At 40.6% G+C, this 14802-nt stretch overlaps 1 protein-coding gene across 8 annotated transcripts in view; it reads right to left on the bottom strand.

Moving 5' to 3' along the window:
• CPEB3 (cytoplasmic polyadenylation element binding protein 3) overlaps window positions 1–14802 on the bottom strand; it is a 190827-nt gene that overhangs the window by 46897 nt on the left and 129128 nt on the right. For all 8 annotated transcript variants that reach the window (XM_081823834.1, XM_081823832.1, XM_081823833.1 and 5 more), the window contains one exon: window positions 2242–2360. In XM_081823834.1, coding sequence (XP_081679960.1) covers window positions 2242–2360 — 119 coding nt within the window. The remainder of the gene's footprint in view (window positions 1–2241; window positions 2361–14802) is intronic.

Below are 14802 nucleotides of genomic sequence, written 5' to 3'. Positions count from 1 at the left end.
AAATTGTTTATGCTGGAAATTCTGAGTATGCCTGGGTTAAAGAAATACGTGATCAGCAGCCACCATTCAGAATTCATCAAGCTCCAATAAAACCGCTTCACTTGAGTTCAGAAAATGAAAACTGCAATAAGGCAGAAATTTGTAGAAACACAAACAGTGGAAGTTAGTTTCCCCATAAACATTACCAAAACAGATAATTACACTAGTTAGTTACAAAAGTCCTTCAAGCCCAAGGTAATACATGTATTTGGAGGGAAAACAATCAACGTACCACGGCCATCTGCAACCACCACTGCTCATTCCCTTCTCAAGAGATGTCCAGTTCTGGTGAAGGCTTGCCCTGACAAGGCATAATATCCCCCTTCCACAGAGCCAGCGACGTGACCCTTCCAAGGTACACAAGCCCATCTGCTCATTTCCACTCTCCTCCCCTCAATTCAACTGCTTCTTAATCTACTTTGGGCATAACTATCTTCAAGTGGACCTCTACCCCTCTGCCTTTTTTATGTATAAATATATTTCAAATCCTCTCCTACAGGGACAGAGGCTCTCTGGAGGTTGACCATTTACCTTTCAGACATCAGATCCTGCCGAACTGGGATCAGTCTTTCTAATCTCACACTATTCCAGAGAGATTTAGAGAAGTTACTTCAGCGTTCTCATTATTTATTCAGATGAAACACTGCATACTCCCATTCTAGTCACAAAGCACAGCCTCTCCACACTGTTTAAATTAAGATCAAAGTTAACAAAGGTTCCCTACCTTTTTCCCGACCTGTATAGCTACCTATCCAAGTCCGCTAACTGCTAAAAAAATTTGGTAATGGCCCCAGAATTTGAAAAATACAGTGGCACTGTCACACTTGCTAAAATCCTTGCTTCTTCTGCATCAATTATTCTATGATTCAATATCCCCATTCTTTAGTAATTCCTTCTGCTTTCCGTCCTGCAGTCTTCCCCTTATAGGTGGACAAGTCCCAGCATCATTCTTTTGCAACCAACTGTAAACCCTGTTCTAGACGTCACCATTCTTTTCAGCAGACCTTACCATGTAGATAAGCTCTAAACTTGCTCTCCTAACTATAGCACTATTTGGGACTAATAGCATCATCCAGTTATACTTGTACAAGTCCCAAATGCTTTCACATTCATTTTCCTCTTACCTGAGCTGCTCAACATCCAGAGAGAAACCATATGCCTGTCATTTTATAGATAAGGAAACCAAAATTCTGCAAGTATTGGGTGACTCATTCTGAGCCAAGCAGATAATTTAAATGAGCTAGAGTCAAGACTTCTACTTCTGACCCCAACTCTTTCCCCATGCACATTTCTGAGAATAAACCTAACTGCCAAGCAAGCCCCACATGTCTGGTGTAAGTCTGACAGGACATGCTGTAGGCCCCGTGAGAGATACCTGCGTTGGTCCCTTGGTCTGTATCACTGTTTTTACCCTATTTCCCACTCCTAGCACCAAGTCTTGATACACAAACTCACCCCCTCCTAATTTTCCTCCATCCTACTTCTACCATATTAACCAATTTCTTTTTTTACTGTTGTTCTGAATATAGTCTTGTCCCTTCTCCACTGATAACGCCTCTGTCAGGAGAAAGGAAGCAGTCTTCTTCTCTTACCCAACAACTTACTCACACCCTTTGGCTCAGAAACCACAAACTCTTAACACAAACGCTGTATAAGTGTACATTTATTTATGGTTTTGGGTCCATGTTCTCTGTCCTTGCCTTCTCCTGCCCTGTTCGAAGCTATCCATTTGAGAGTGTAAGCTCCTGGCCCAGCAGGCTCTAGTTAGTCCGTTGTGGGCACCACCCAGCACAATGCCTTGCATTCACAGGAGCATAAACATTGCCAATTACCATCTTTTTAAAAAAAATAATAAATTATTCCTGTCCTTGATCTGAAATAATGACAGAAATCAGTTGCCAAAACCACTAAGAGCATTGTTTACTTCAATTCAGAGTTACTGAATAGGAATTAGCTTAAAAGAGCTGTAAAGTGAAAGACAAGGACACATTTGTTTACACGCAGTCCCAAAGGTATAAAACGAAATACAGAGTAATTTGTTATTAGTTTCTCATCCACAACAGTCCAGCTCTACTGCATAGCAAGGTCACCCTGGGTAATAGAATCCTAGTTACCAGCATTCCCATTACAGAAAGGAGGTGATCAGCTATTCCAAATGCATATGTGCTCTAGAAAAGTACCAGCTGGCTGCATTTCACTTACCGGTTTATCCTTGATGGTGGGGCTTGACACGCACAGGTACAGCTTCCCGTCTTCTTCCAGGCAGGCATCTATCAATGCTTGCACTGAGCTCTCCTCCTGGAACAGCAGAAAGGCATAGCCTTGGGAGAACAAAAACAAAAGGAGGGAGAGAGAAATCAGTACATTAAACTCAAAGTACCAAATAAAAATTTACCTGTGGTTTCCCTTTGGCAAATTCTTACTAAAATCTAAGAGCTTGAAATGGGACACAGGGAAGTTAGTCACTGAGACACTTCATATGCCAAGCACTGGGTTAGGTACTCGTAGACATAATCTTGCTTAATTCTCATAATTACTCAGGGGAGCAAGTTCAGAACTTCTCTATGGAATTTCCGTGAAATACAAGCATACCTCATTTTATTGTCCTTCACTTTATTGTGCTTTGCAGATACTGCGTTTTTTACAAATTGAAAGCCTGTGGCAACCCTACATCAAGTAAATCTATTGGAGCCATTTTTCCAATAGCATTTGCTTACTTTGTGTCACATTTTGGCAATTCTCACAATATTTTAAACTTTTTCATCATTATTATTATATTTGTCATGGTGATCTGTGATCAGGAATCTCTGAGATTACTATTGTGATTGTTCTGGGGAACCATGAACCGGGCCCACATAAGCAAGTGAACTTCATAGATATTGTGTGTGTTGACTGCTCCACGGGCCAGCCATTCCACTGTCTCTCTCCCTCTCCGTGGGCCTCCCTATTTCCTGAGACACAACAATATTGAAAATAGGCCAATTAATAACCCTACAATGCCCTCTAAGTGTTCAAGTAAAAGGAGGAGTCGCACGTCTCTGACTTTAAGTCAACAGCTAGAAATGATTAAGCATAGTGCAGAAGACATGTTGAAAGCTGAGAGAGGCTGAAGGCTGGGCCTCTTGAGCCAGTTAGTCAAGTTGCAAATGCAAAAGAAAAGTTCTTGAAGGAAATTAAAAGTGCTACTCCAGGGAACACATGAATGATAAGAAAGCAAAACAGCTTTATGGCTGGTAAGAAAAAAGTTCTAGTGGTCTAGACAGATCAAACCAGCCACAACATTCCCTTCAACCAAAGCCTTTTCCAGAGCAAGGTCCTAACTCTCTGCAATTCTATGAAGGTTGAGAGAGATGAGGAAGCTGAAGAAGAAAAGTTGGAAGCTAGCAGAGGTTGATTCATGATGTTTAAAGAAAGAAGCCATCTCCATGACATAAAAGCGCAAGGTAAAGCAGCAAGTGCTGATGTAGAAGCTGCAGCAGGTTATCAAGAAGATCTTGTTAAGGTAATTAATGAAGATGCCCCCAGTAAACAGCAGCTTTTTCAATGTAGATGAAACAGGCTTCTACTGGAAGAAGATGCCAGCTAGGACTTTTACAGCTAAAGAGGAGAGGTCAACGGCAACCTTCAAAGCTTCCAAGGACAACCTCACTCTCTTATTAGGCATTAATACAGCTGGTGACTTTATGTTGAATCCAATGCTCATTGACCATTCTGAAAATCCTACAGCCCTTAAGAATTATGATAGATTTACTTTGCCTATGCTCTATAAATGGAACCATAAAGCCTGGATGAAAGCACATCTGTTTACAAGATAGTTTATGGGATATTTTAGGCCCACTGTTGACCCTGCTCAGAAAAATAGATTCCTTTCAAAATATTACTGCTCACTGACAATGTACTAGGTCACCCAAGAACACTGATGGAGATGTACAATGAAATGAATGTTGTTTTCATGCCTGCTAACACTATGTCCATTCTGCAGCCCATGGATTTCAAGTTTTATTATTATTTTTTTAAGTTTATTTACTTATTTTAGTAGAGATCTCACACCCCGAGATCAAGAGTCGCATGTGCCTCCAACTGAAACAGCCAGGCGCCCCCCAGTCTTATTATTTAAGAAATATATTTCATAAGACTATAGCTGCCAGAGAGTCCTCTGATGGATCTGGGCAAAGTAAACTGAAAACCTTTTGGAAAAGAGCTACCATTCTAGATGTCATTAAGAACAATCATGATCACGGGAAGAGGTCAAATTATCACCATGACAGGAGTTTGGAAGAAGCTGATTCTAACTTAAGGAGAACTTTGAGGGGTTCAAGACTTAAGTGGAGGAAGTAACTGCAGATATGGCAGAAATAGCAAGAGATCTAGAATAAGTATATGGAAGATGAAGATGTAACTGAATGGCTGTAATCTCAGCCAGTTTTAATGATAAAACTTTAACAGATGAGGAGTTGTTTCTCATGGATGAGCAAAGAAAACGGTTTCTTGAGATGCAATCTATTCCCAGTGAAGATGCTATGAAGACTGTTGAAATGATAACAAAAGATTTAGAGTATTATATAAACTTAGCTGATAAAGCAGAGGCAGAGTTTGAAAGGATTGACCCCAATTTTGAAAGAAGATCTACTGTGGGTAAAATGCTATCAAACAGCATTGTATGCTCCAGAGAAATGATGTGGCAAAGTTAAATGCTGTCTTACTTTAAGAAATTACCACATCCATCCCAACCTTTAACAATCCCCACCGTGATGTGTCAGCAGCCATGAACACTGAGACAAGATTCTCCCCAACAAAAAGATTACAACTCACTGAAAGCTCAGGTAGTGGTTCCATATTTTAACAAAAAGGTAATTTTTAATTAAGGTATATACAGTTTTTTAGATATAATGCTATTGCACATTTAACAGACTACAGTATAGTGTAAACATAACTTTTATATGCACTGGGAAACTAAAAAATTTATTTGATTCACTTTATTGAAATATTTGCTTTATTGGGGTGGTCTACAACTGAACCCACAATATCTCCATGGTATGCCTATAGATTTGGTCATCAAGAGAGCAGGCAGATTCATCACTGGCCTGAGCCACAACAACTAGCCAAAAAACAAGCATCATCTGCCCCCCAACTTCCATCAAGCTTTAGGCTTGACACATGCTACAACATGGATGCACATTGAAAATATTATGCTAAGTGAAAGAAGCCAGGCACAAATATTGTATGATTTCATTTATGTAAAATGCCCAGAATAGGCAAGTCTATAGAGACAAAAAATATATTAGTGGTTGCCCAGGGTTAAGGACTGGAGGGAAGAGGTACAGGGTTTCTTTTGAGGATGATGAATATTTTCTAAGATTGACTGTGGTGATGACAGTGGCATAACTCCACGAACATACTGAAAACCACTGAATTTTATACTTCAAATGGGTAAACTGTATGGTATGTGAATTATATCCCAAGAAAAGTTGTCTAAAAAAAAAAAAAGCCCAATAATAGCCTAGCCTAATGTTACTTCTGATGATGATGTCTGCTTTCTCCAAGGATACTCTCCTCTCTCATGGAAGAGTACACAACTGATAAACATGGATACTAGCTGCAGAATTTCCATAGAGACAGCCAGCTTTGCTCACTTCGATTCAGTAAGATTTACTGAGCAACTGTTATAAGTGGGACACAACCTGTGGATTATGAGAAAACTGAGATGGAGGAGAGTACGTTCCTATTGTCAAGAGACTTATGTGGTAGAAGAAACGGACATTTAGACAATTAACTATTTGTTACAAAACTGAAGGAGATACAAGGGGACAAAAAGTGTGTTGGTAGCCCAGAGGAGCAAGGGCTCTGACTTGAGAGAATCAGCAAAGACTTCAAACAGGTCAGCAGATGTTCAAGGGACCAATTCTGGCATCTGCTGCCATATCAGCATTCATGTATGGCAGCTGGGCAAAGGCCTATCATGAGCTAGTCTAAGTTTGACTAGTCAACTATTCAACCCTTCTGCAACCCCTCTAGCTTTGCTCAGCTTCTCAGCTGTCACCTCCACTCCCAGTCCTCAAAAAAACCCATCACCAATATGGTTCTATCCTGGTACACTGCATGCCAGAAAGGTGTAAATGGTGAAGAAGAATAAGAACCTCCATATTTCAGAAGATTCTCGCACATCAAACAAAGATGTTAATCAACTGGCCTAGAAGCAAAGCTCTTGGAGTCCTGGGTAGCACATAATGACAGTAGGAGTAGATAATGAATAATGGGTACTTTTTTTTAAAGATTTTATTTATTTATTTGACAGAGAGAGACACAGAGGGAGAGGGAACACAAGCAGGGGGAGTGGGAGAGGGAAAAGCAGGCTTCCCGCAGAGCAGGAAGCCCGATGCGGGGCTCGATCCCAGGACCCTGGGATCATGACCTGAGCCGAAGGCAGACCCTTAACGACTGAGCCACCCAGGTGCCCCTGGGTACTTTTTAAAAAAATACTTTTTCTCAACTCTTTGTCTAGTATACACAGCATCCAAGCAAAACAGTAGAAGAAAGGTTAACCACTACCATCCAAACAAATACAGCAGGAAAAAGATCAACTATTACCTGACACAAGAGTGGCCAATTCAATAGGCAGAAGTCAACGTACAGGGGATAGCACCAAGCCCAAAGGAGTGGGTATATAGATACAACAGGGAGGCTGCCTACATGGGAGGACCCAGAGCTGTTTTCTGGGCTCTCCTCCTAAGCTAGCTGGATCAAAAGATTCAGCAGGTGGCTAGGCAAGAAAAATAAAACCTAACTGCAAAACTAGAAAAAATAACATTTCTTCATATCCTTTCTCTATTGGAAACAGTATTAAACAATCACCAAGCCCCAAGGAATCTATTAAAAATTCAGTGTTTTCATTAAACGTGAGAACATTAATTCCACTTGCCAAAGTGAATACTAGAGATGAGTGAGGTTAAAAAATGCAAATTACAAAGAGGAGGTTTCAGCATGTCCTCTCAAACCTCCTGCCTCACCACGTTAAACCCTGGTAGAGATGGCCCACAAAGGTCCTAAGAGACACACTGGATATCTTGTTCTTGGAGAGGACCCCATCTGTGTACATTATGCACAGGCCCATCAAAAAGGCCTGGGGAGGGGTGTCTGGGTGTCTCAGTTGGTTGATTGTCTGACTCTTGATCTTGGCTGGAGTCCTGATCTCAGGGTCATGAGTTCAGGCCCCGTGTTGGGCTCCATGCTGCCATGGAGCCTACTTTAAAAAAAAAAGGCCTGGGAATGAGGCATGCTCACTGAAATGGGGCTTTCTCTAGCTCCTTGCCACGAGAAGGCCACCAGAAGGCCACCAGGCTGACTACATTTTTCTGGCACGTTGCTGCCCACCCTCTAGAATCTTCCACATCAATTCCTGCACTGAGCTCAATTTGTGCATCAGAAGAGAGGGAGAGTATCTCCCCATAGCAGCTGAGTAGCTAACACAAAAGCATGTAGATCTTCAATCAGGCCTCTCACACAGCCATAATGTTAACATTAGCAGTAGACAGAGTAAAAACAATGGGGAGTCAGAAGTAAAAGCTTGCTACAAATACTATTATCAAGAAAAATATCTACGAACCACTTCTCCTTTCCCAAGGAATGGCTCATAATACTTTACCAATTTCTTCAGGATAACTCTTTTACAGCAAATAATCTTTTATAATAAATCATCTCTACTCCCTGATCAGCAAGCTGCCACTCTCAGTAATGACAATATTCTCTTAGCATTACAGATAAGGGGCGTGACTCCAGTTCAACAATTTCCTTCAACCCTACTTCGTACCTCAGGACTTCCAACCAAAACAAAATTCACCAGAGACACCCAAAATCACTCATGAACACAACTTTATTGTACCTTCACCTACTAAAAACACCTTTTGACACCTCAAGGTCAACCAAACCCAGATGATAACAGAAATCAGAGTATCTAAAAACAAATCAGGAGGGAAGAATCCTTCAAATATATTTCCCTTTTGATCTTTAGAAATTTAAGGTCAAAGCAAACAAAGTAGAAAAAGATTCCTTCTAGAATAACAAGGTCAATGTGAGATAAAAATTAAATCGATTATTTACTAAAAGGCAAATTCCACATGGTACTATGAAAAGAGTTCTGGACTAGGAGTCAGAAGGTCTACATTTAGATCCAAGTTTGGTGAATAAAGGGCAGTAATCTAGATACTAAAGATAAACCTTAAAGTTATTTGAATAATAGGCTGAATATTACTGTAAACAAATAATAAAGTGACTGAATATTTTGTTTTCATACATAATTAGCCATGTCCACCAGGAGAGAAAATGATCAGATGTGATATTATTTGCTGGTTCTAATACATTCTTTAAATAAAAGCCTATTATTGGGGTACCTGGGTGGCTCAGTCGGTTGAACATCTGGCTCTTGATTTCAGCTCAGGTTATGATTTCAAGATGGTGGCATTGAGCCCTGTGTTGGGCTCCACGCTTAGCGGGGAGTCTGCTTGGGACTCTACCCCTCCCCCGACTCGTGCATGGGCTTTCTTGCTCTCTCTCAAATAAATAAATCTTAAAAAAAAAAAAAAACAAATAAAAGCCTATTATACTTACAAATACAGCTCCTCAAACTGTCACTATGATGGCAGGTTCATCTATTAGTTTGAAAGGTATATAAAAAAGCTTGACCAAAAAATTATAAGCTCCCTCTGTTCTTCCTTGCCCTCTGAGCCAGTAAGAGACAAGAGTATCATAAAACTCAAGTTTCAGAAATGGTGACTTTGTTTCCCACATACCTGAGTAGTGTGAGGGGGTTTCAGGGATGTGGTGAGCTATGGGAGGCCCTCAACTCAGAGCCAGTCTGTGGGTGGAACTATGGGCTCTGGGGGAAGCAACAGGAGCTCTTAACACTATCACCATCATGACTCTGGGTTGGGCAGAATGGATGGCAGGAAATTGCTTGCTTTCCCACTGGTGCCAAACAGGTTGGGTGAGAAAGGGGAAAACAGTGAGGGAATTTTAGACAGGCCTGGACTGACCACACTTCTTTGGGGTAAAGAGGAACAGGAAGGTATGGGTTGCAGGGACTTACTTGGGATGATTCCATTTTATTTGGCCAGGATTTTACAGGCTAAATTTAATTAATAGATTTTTTTTTTCTCTTAATACCTGAGAACACATTAAAGTACAACAATTTCCAAAGTGTTCTTGGCTACTTGTCAAAAACGATGCTTCCTGAGCTCTTAAATACCTAATTTTTCATGTTAGAATTTTTTTTTATACTTAATCCCTAGTATAAATAACATCACCATCAATTTCACCACCACAAACACCAGTTACGAAGTGCTTACAGTGTGCCAGGCACTTTGCTCACAATAAACACTTTACGTCTCTAAGCTCTTTTCATCCTCACAGTAATTCTGTGAGGTAAATACACGTTTTTGTTCTCATTTTACAGATGAGGAAACTGAAACTCCAAGGGGTTAAGGGACACTTCAGATTAAAACCCAGGTCAGCTTACAGAGCCCTCATCCTTTATCCATTCACTTATACTAATGTCTTACCTAAAAATGATGAAGCAAAAATTTCATTATCATTAGCAAATGAGGACTGGTCTGTTTATTATTTATGGTTACTTTTGTGACAGTGATCATTTCACAGTGTTTTAAGTAGCAGAAAGTGGTCACCTGTGCTTTAGTGCTACAATTTAAGGCCTATGCAGATATATTTGCTCTGAAGCCCACAGAACTATATTAAGAAGAATGAAAATGATGAATTTCAAAATCATCAGGAGAAGTTTAGATTTAGCTTTATTTAGGTCAATCAAATTGTCATATTTAGTAAAGATGCCTACTGGCTTTCAATTTATTTCTAAGTTACGTATATGTATTTATTTTTAAAGATTTAATTAATTAATTAATTAGAGAGAGACAGAGTGAGCAGGAGGGAAAGGGAGAGAAATCTGAAACAGATATGGGGTTCAATCCCACTACCGCAAGATCATGACCTGAGCCTAAACCAAGAGTTGGACGCTCAACCGACTGAGCCACCTAGGCACTCCATAAGTTATGTATTTAGAATAAAGGTACTTGAGGGAGTGAAAAAGCAGATATCTCACTAAATTAAGATTTTAATAAAATGAATATCATCATCACAGTAATAGTCGACTTAAGCAAGAATCATCAATGGATTCTAAAACCACTGGGTGAATTTGGGAAGGGGATACAAGATATTTAACATACTCCTAAAATATCACTTCACGGATTAATCATTATTTGCCAAGGGAGAGAGGTACTTTTAAAATGGAGGAATCCGGCAGACAACACCTCAACCAAATGATAAAAATCAACATCACCAACATCAGGGCAAACTGACTTAATGTGCTCCTGTACCATGTCCTTCTCAATGCAGCATATCATCTACATACTATTTCTGCTAACAGTGTTTTACTTGAATTTCATTATAAGGAAATAAACAGATAATTCCAAATTGATATTCTATAAAACATCTGACATGGACCCGTCAAATGATACAAAAGATATAAAGCCTAGGAAACTGTCTAAATTCAAGGACAGTAGAGAGATACGACAACTAAATTAAGTCTATATTTCGTTGTTAAGGCTACATGTTTGGATCTTGGATTAAAAAAAACAGCTCGAAAGGACATTACTAGAACAATCTGGGTATTTCTTGTTCACAGGAGACATATGCAGAAGCACTTAGGAGTGAGGGGTCTTGATGTCTACAACCTACTCTCAAATGATAACCATACACACACACACAGAAAAAAAAGAAAAGCAAATGTGGCAAAATGCTGACAACTGGTGAATCTAGAAAAAGGCTATATAGGTGTTTGTTGCATTTATTCTTTTTTTTTTTTAAGATTTATTTATCTATCTATTTATTTATTTATTTATTTGATAGAGAGAGACACAGCGAGAGAGGGAACACAAGCAGGGCGAGTGGGAGAGGGAGAAGCAGGCTTCCCGTGGAGCAGGGAGCCCGATGTGGGGCTCGATCCCAGGACCCTGGGATCATGACCTGAGCCGAAGGCAGACGCTTAACGAGTGAGCCACCCAGGCGCCCCTTGTTGTATTTATTCTTAAAGCTTTATTGTAGGTTTGAATTTTTTGTTTGTTTGTTTCAAATTTTTGTTTAAATTCTAGTCAACATGTAGCGTAATACTGGTTTCAGGAGTATAATTTAGTGATTCATCACTTACATATAATACACAGTGCTCATCACAAGTGCACTCCTTAATGCCCATCACCCATTTAGCCCAGCCCCCCACACTCCTGCCCTCCATCAACCCTCAGTGCGTTCTCTATCATTTAAGTGTCTTTTATGGTTTGTTTCCCCCCTCTTTTTTTTCCCTCCCAATATACTCATCTGTTTTGTTTCTTAAATTCCACATATGAGTGAAATCACATGGCATTTGCCTTTGTCTGACTTATTTTGCTTAGTATAATATACTCTAGCTGCACCCATATTGCCACAAATGGTAAGAGTTCATTCTTTTTGACAGCTGAGTAATATTCCATTGTGTATATCTGCCACATCTTTATCCACTCATCAGTTGATGGACATTTGGGCTCTTTCCATAGTTTGGCTATTGTTGATAATGCTGCTGTAAACATTGGGGTGCATGTACCCCTTCAAATCTGTATTTTTGTATCCTTTGAGTAAATATCTAACAGTGCAATTGCTGGGTCATAGGGTAGTTCTATCTGTAACTTTTTGAGGAACCTCCATACTGTTTCCCAGAATGTCTGTATCAGTTTGCATTCCCACCAATAGTTTAAGGGGGTTCCCCTTTCTCTGCATCCTTGCCAACATCTGTTGTTTTCTGTGTTGTTAACTTTAGCCATTCTGACAGGTGTGAGGTGGTATCTCATCATGATTTTGATTTGTATTTCTGTAGGTTTAAAATTTTTTTTTCAAGATTTTATTTATTTATTTATTTGACAGAGAGATAGAGAGAGAGCACAGATAGGCAGAGAGGCAGGCAGAGGGAGAAGGAGAAGCAGGCTCCCCGCTGAGCAGGGAGCCCGACGTGGGGCTTGATCCCAGCACTCTGGGATCATGTACCAAGCCAAAGGCAGATGCTTAACTGACTGAGCCACCCAGGTGCCCCAGTAGGTTTTAAATTTTTTTTTTTAAGATTTTATTTATTTATTTGACAGAGAGAAACACAGCGAGAGAGGGAACACAAGCAGGGGGAGTGGGAGAGGGAGAATCAGGCTTCCCGCCTAGCAGGGAGCCCGATGCGGGGCTTGATCCCAGGACCCTGGGATCATGACCTGAGCCGAAAGCAGACATCTAATGACTGAGCCACCGAGGCGCCCTGGTTTTAAATTTTTGAAAATAAAAATTTGTGAGGAAAAAAAAAAACCACAAGGTCTTTCTGGGGAAGAGAGTAATATCTTCTCGCATTCTCTCAAGAGCTATTGGGTATTTTTTAAAGACCCAACAGTTCTTAAAATCAACTAATGCTCTTAGTGATTTATATGTTTCAATTATCAACTACAATGGGAAAACAATTTCAGCTTGTAGGGCTGTGCTCCAAACCACTGCTACATTCATAAAACAGTAGCTGACCAAGGGACAGCCAATTTCTGATTAAGTGAGATCAGCCCCAGAAGGAAAAATCCATGGTCTGGACACACAGAGAGAGATCTGTCCTTGCACAGAATCCAGGCTCCCTGATTTCCTGTGACCTTCCTAGACAGACCTGAAGGGCACCACCCCAGCCAGAACTGCCTGAATTCAGACACTTTTTGGCACAGAAGGCTGTTCCAAACATTCTCACTAACCTTGGCTCTCGGGTCAGAAGACTTACCTGGTTTGCCTCAGGAGTCTTTGTCTTTGGATTCAATTCAATAGAACCTAAAATATTTATGAGGGACAAGGCATGAAGCTAGGCAATGAAACTACAAAGATGAAGAAGCCAAGTCCTAGAAAAATCCAACCTATAAATAAATGACTATGGGACACCATGAAAGGTGTTGTGTTGGGGGTGTGTCCTACAGAACACTGCTGAGAGACAAATGAAGCAAAGGTGTCCAAACATCTGGGAAAGCCATAGAACAAAGGCCATATATGAGCTGGACAATAATTAGTCTTCCAGGAAGTAAGGGCATTCCAAGTTCAGGAAGGAGTGCAGGCCAAGGTATCGAAGGTCAAAGGTTTGGCTCATTTGGAAAACAGAGATGAGAGTTCATTAGTTAGAGTATAGGATTGGGGGCAGTGGGCGGGAAGAGCTGAAGCACCTCATCAATTCCCTGCCTGCTACCTGGAGAACACTGTAGGTCTCTGAACTGGATTCCCTATTTATTTTCCCTCTGGGATGAAAACATGTTATTTCCAAAATTTACTGAATACTTACTACGTGCTCTAGGCACGGCAGAGGAATACTAACATAAGCAAGACTTTGTTCTTAAGGAATTTATAAGCTAGTACAAAAAAGTCATGAAGAATAAGTACATAGAGAACTATAAACTAGGAACAATACATTAAGGATCCCAAGAAGTATTTTTTTGAAGTATTTGTAAAAGTTGGACTTCATAGAAAGAAGACAGATCTTTCAGTGAAGAAGACATGGATAGAGGGGCACCTGGGTGGCTCAGTCGTTAAGCGTTTGCCTTTGGCTCAGGTCATGATCCCAGGGTCCTGGGATCGAGCCCCGCATCGGTGGGAAGCCTGCTCAGCGGGAAGCCTGCTTCTCCCTCTCCCACTCCCCCTGCTTGTGTTCCCTCTCTTGCTGTCTCTCTCTCTCTGTTGAAAAATAAATAAAATCTTAAAAAGAAAAAAAAAGACATGGATAGAGAAATCAGAGAAGTCTTTCTGTAGGTGGTAGCAGATCTTAATGGCATGACATAGTGAAAAAATGGAGGACATTCCAAGTGAAGGAATTAGCCTAAGATAAGATGTAGAGATGGCTCTGCAGGTACTGCCCAAATCCATGGATTCCTGAACGTTTCCTGTGGATTCAGAACTAAACATATTTCTTTGACTATATTTACTACCTAGGGCTGAGGCTCAAACATTTTGGTCTACTGTTTTGTGTTTTTTATTGCACTAGTAACTGTTTCTTTGTGGACTTCTGGCTTGGCAGGCAGGGGCGGAGGAAGGTAGGAATGGACAAGAAAACAAGTCCGATGGGTAGAACCACCTCAGAGTTGAAAATTGGCAATCTACTGCCTGTGTTCTTAGTAAAGTCCTGCAATCCAGGGCAGTGACCTGGGGCATTTGGGCTTAAAACTTGCTCTGTTTATGTAACCTCACATTTCCTACATAAAGAAGTCCTTGTGAAGTCTGCCAGTCTGTCAGTTCTAGTCACAGTCAGTTCTAACAAGCACCTGACCATGAAAACGGAGATCAGACTGGGGGTGTGGGAGAAAACTGGTCAAACTAGTTGGGCAGTTTTATTTTTACTGAGCATTTCATTTTTATCAGGGGGGAGGACACTAATACTACTTAACACCTATTAAGCCTAAGTACTGTGTTGGTATGAATGTGCCTTATTTCCTATAATCCATTTAGTAACCCAATGAGTAGTATTAACGCAGATGAGTAAACTGAGGGTCAGAGATCAAATAACTTGCTCAGTGTCACATAGTTAGTAACTGCTGCCCACACCTGAGTCCACAAACACCCAGCTCTTGCCCCCACTGCTTGTTATCCTCCCTCATTCAGCATCAGACAACTTTTAACTTAATAGACACTTCCCTATGATGAAGCTTTGGTCCAAGCCTGCTTTTACAGTGCTTGAAC

Source organism: Leptonychotes weddellii, chromosome 6 (assembly GCF_054177405.1).
Source record: "Leptonychotes weddellii isolate Sample4059 chromosome 6, ASM5417740v2, whole genome shotgun sequence".
Classification (NCBI taxonomy): Eukaryota; Metazoa; Chordata; class Mammalia; order Carnivora; family Phocidae; genus Leptonychotes; species Leptonychotes weddellii.
Note: the sequence above shows the minus strand (reverse complement) of the source record. Positions and strands in the feature narration are given on the sequence as shown.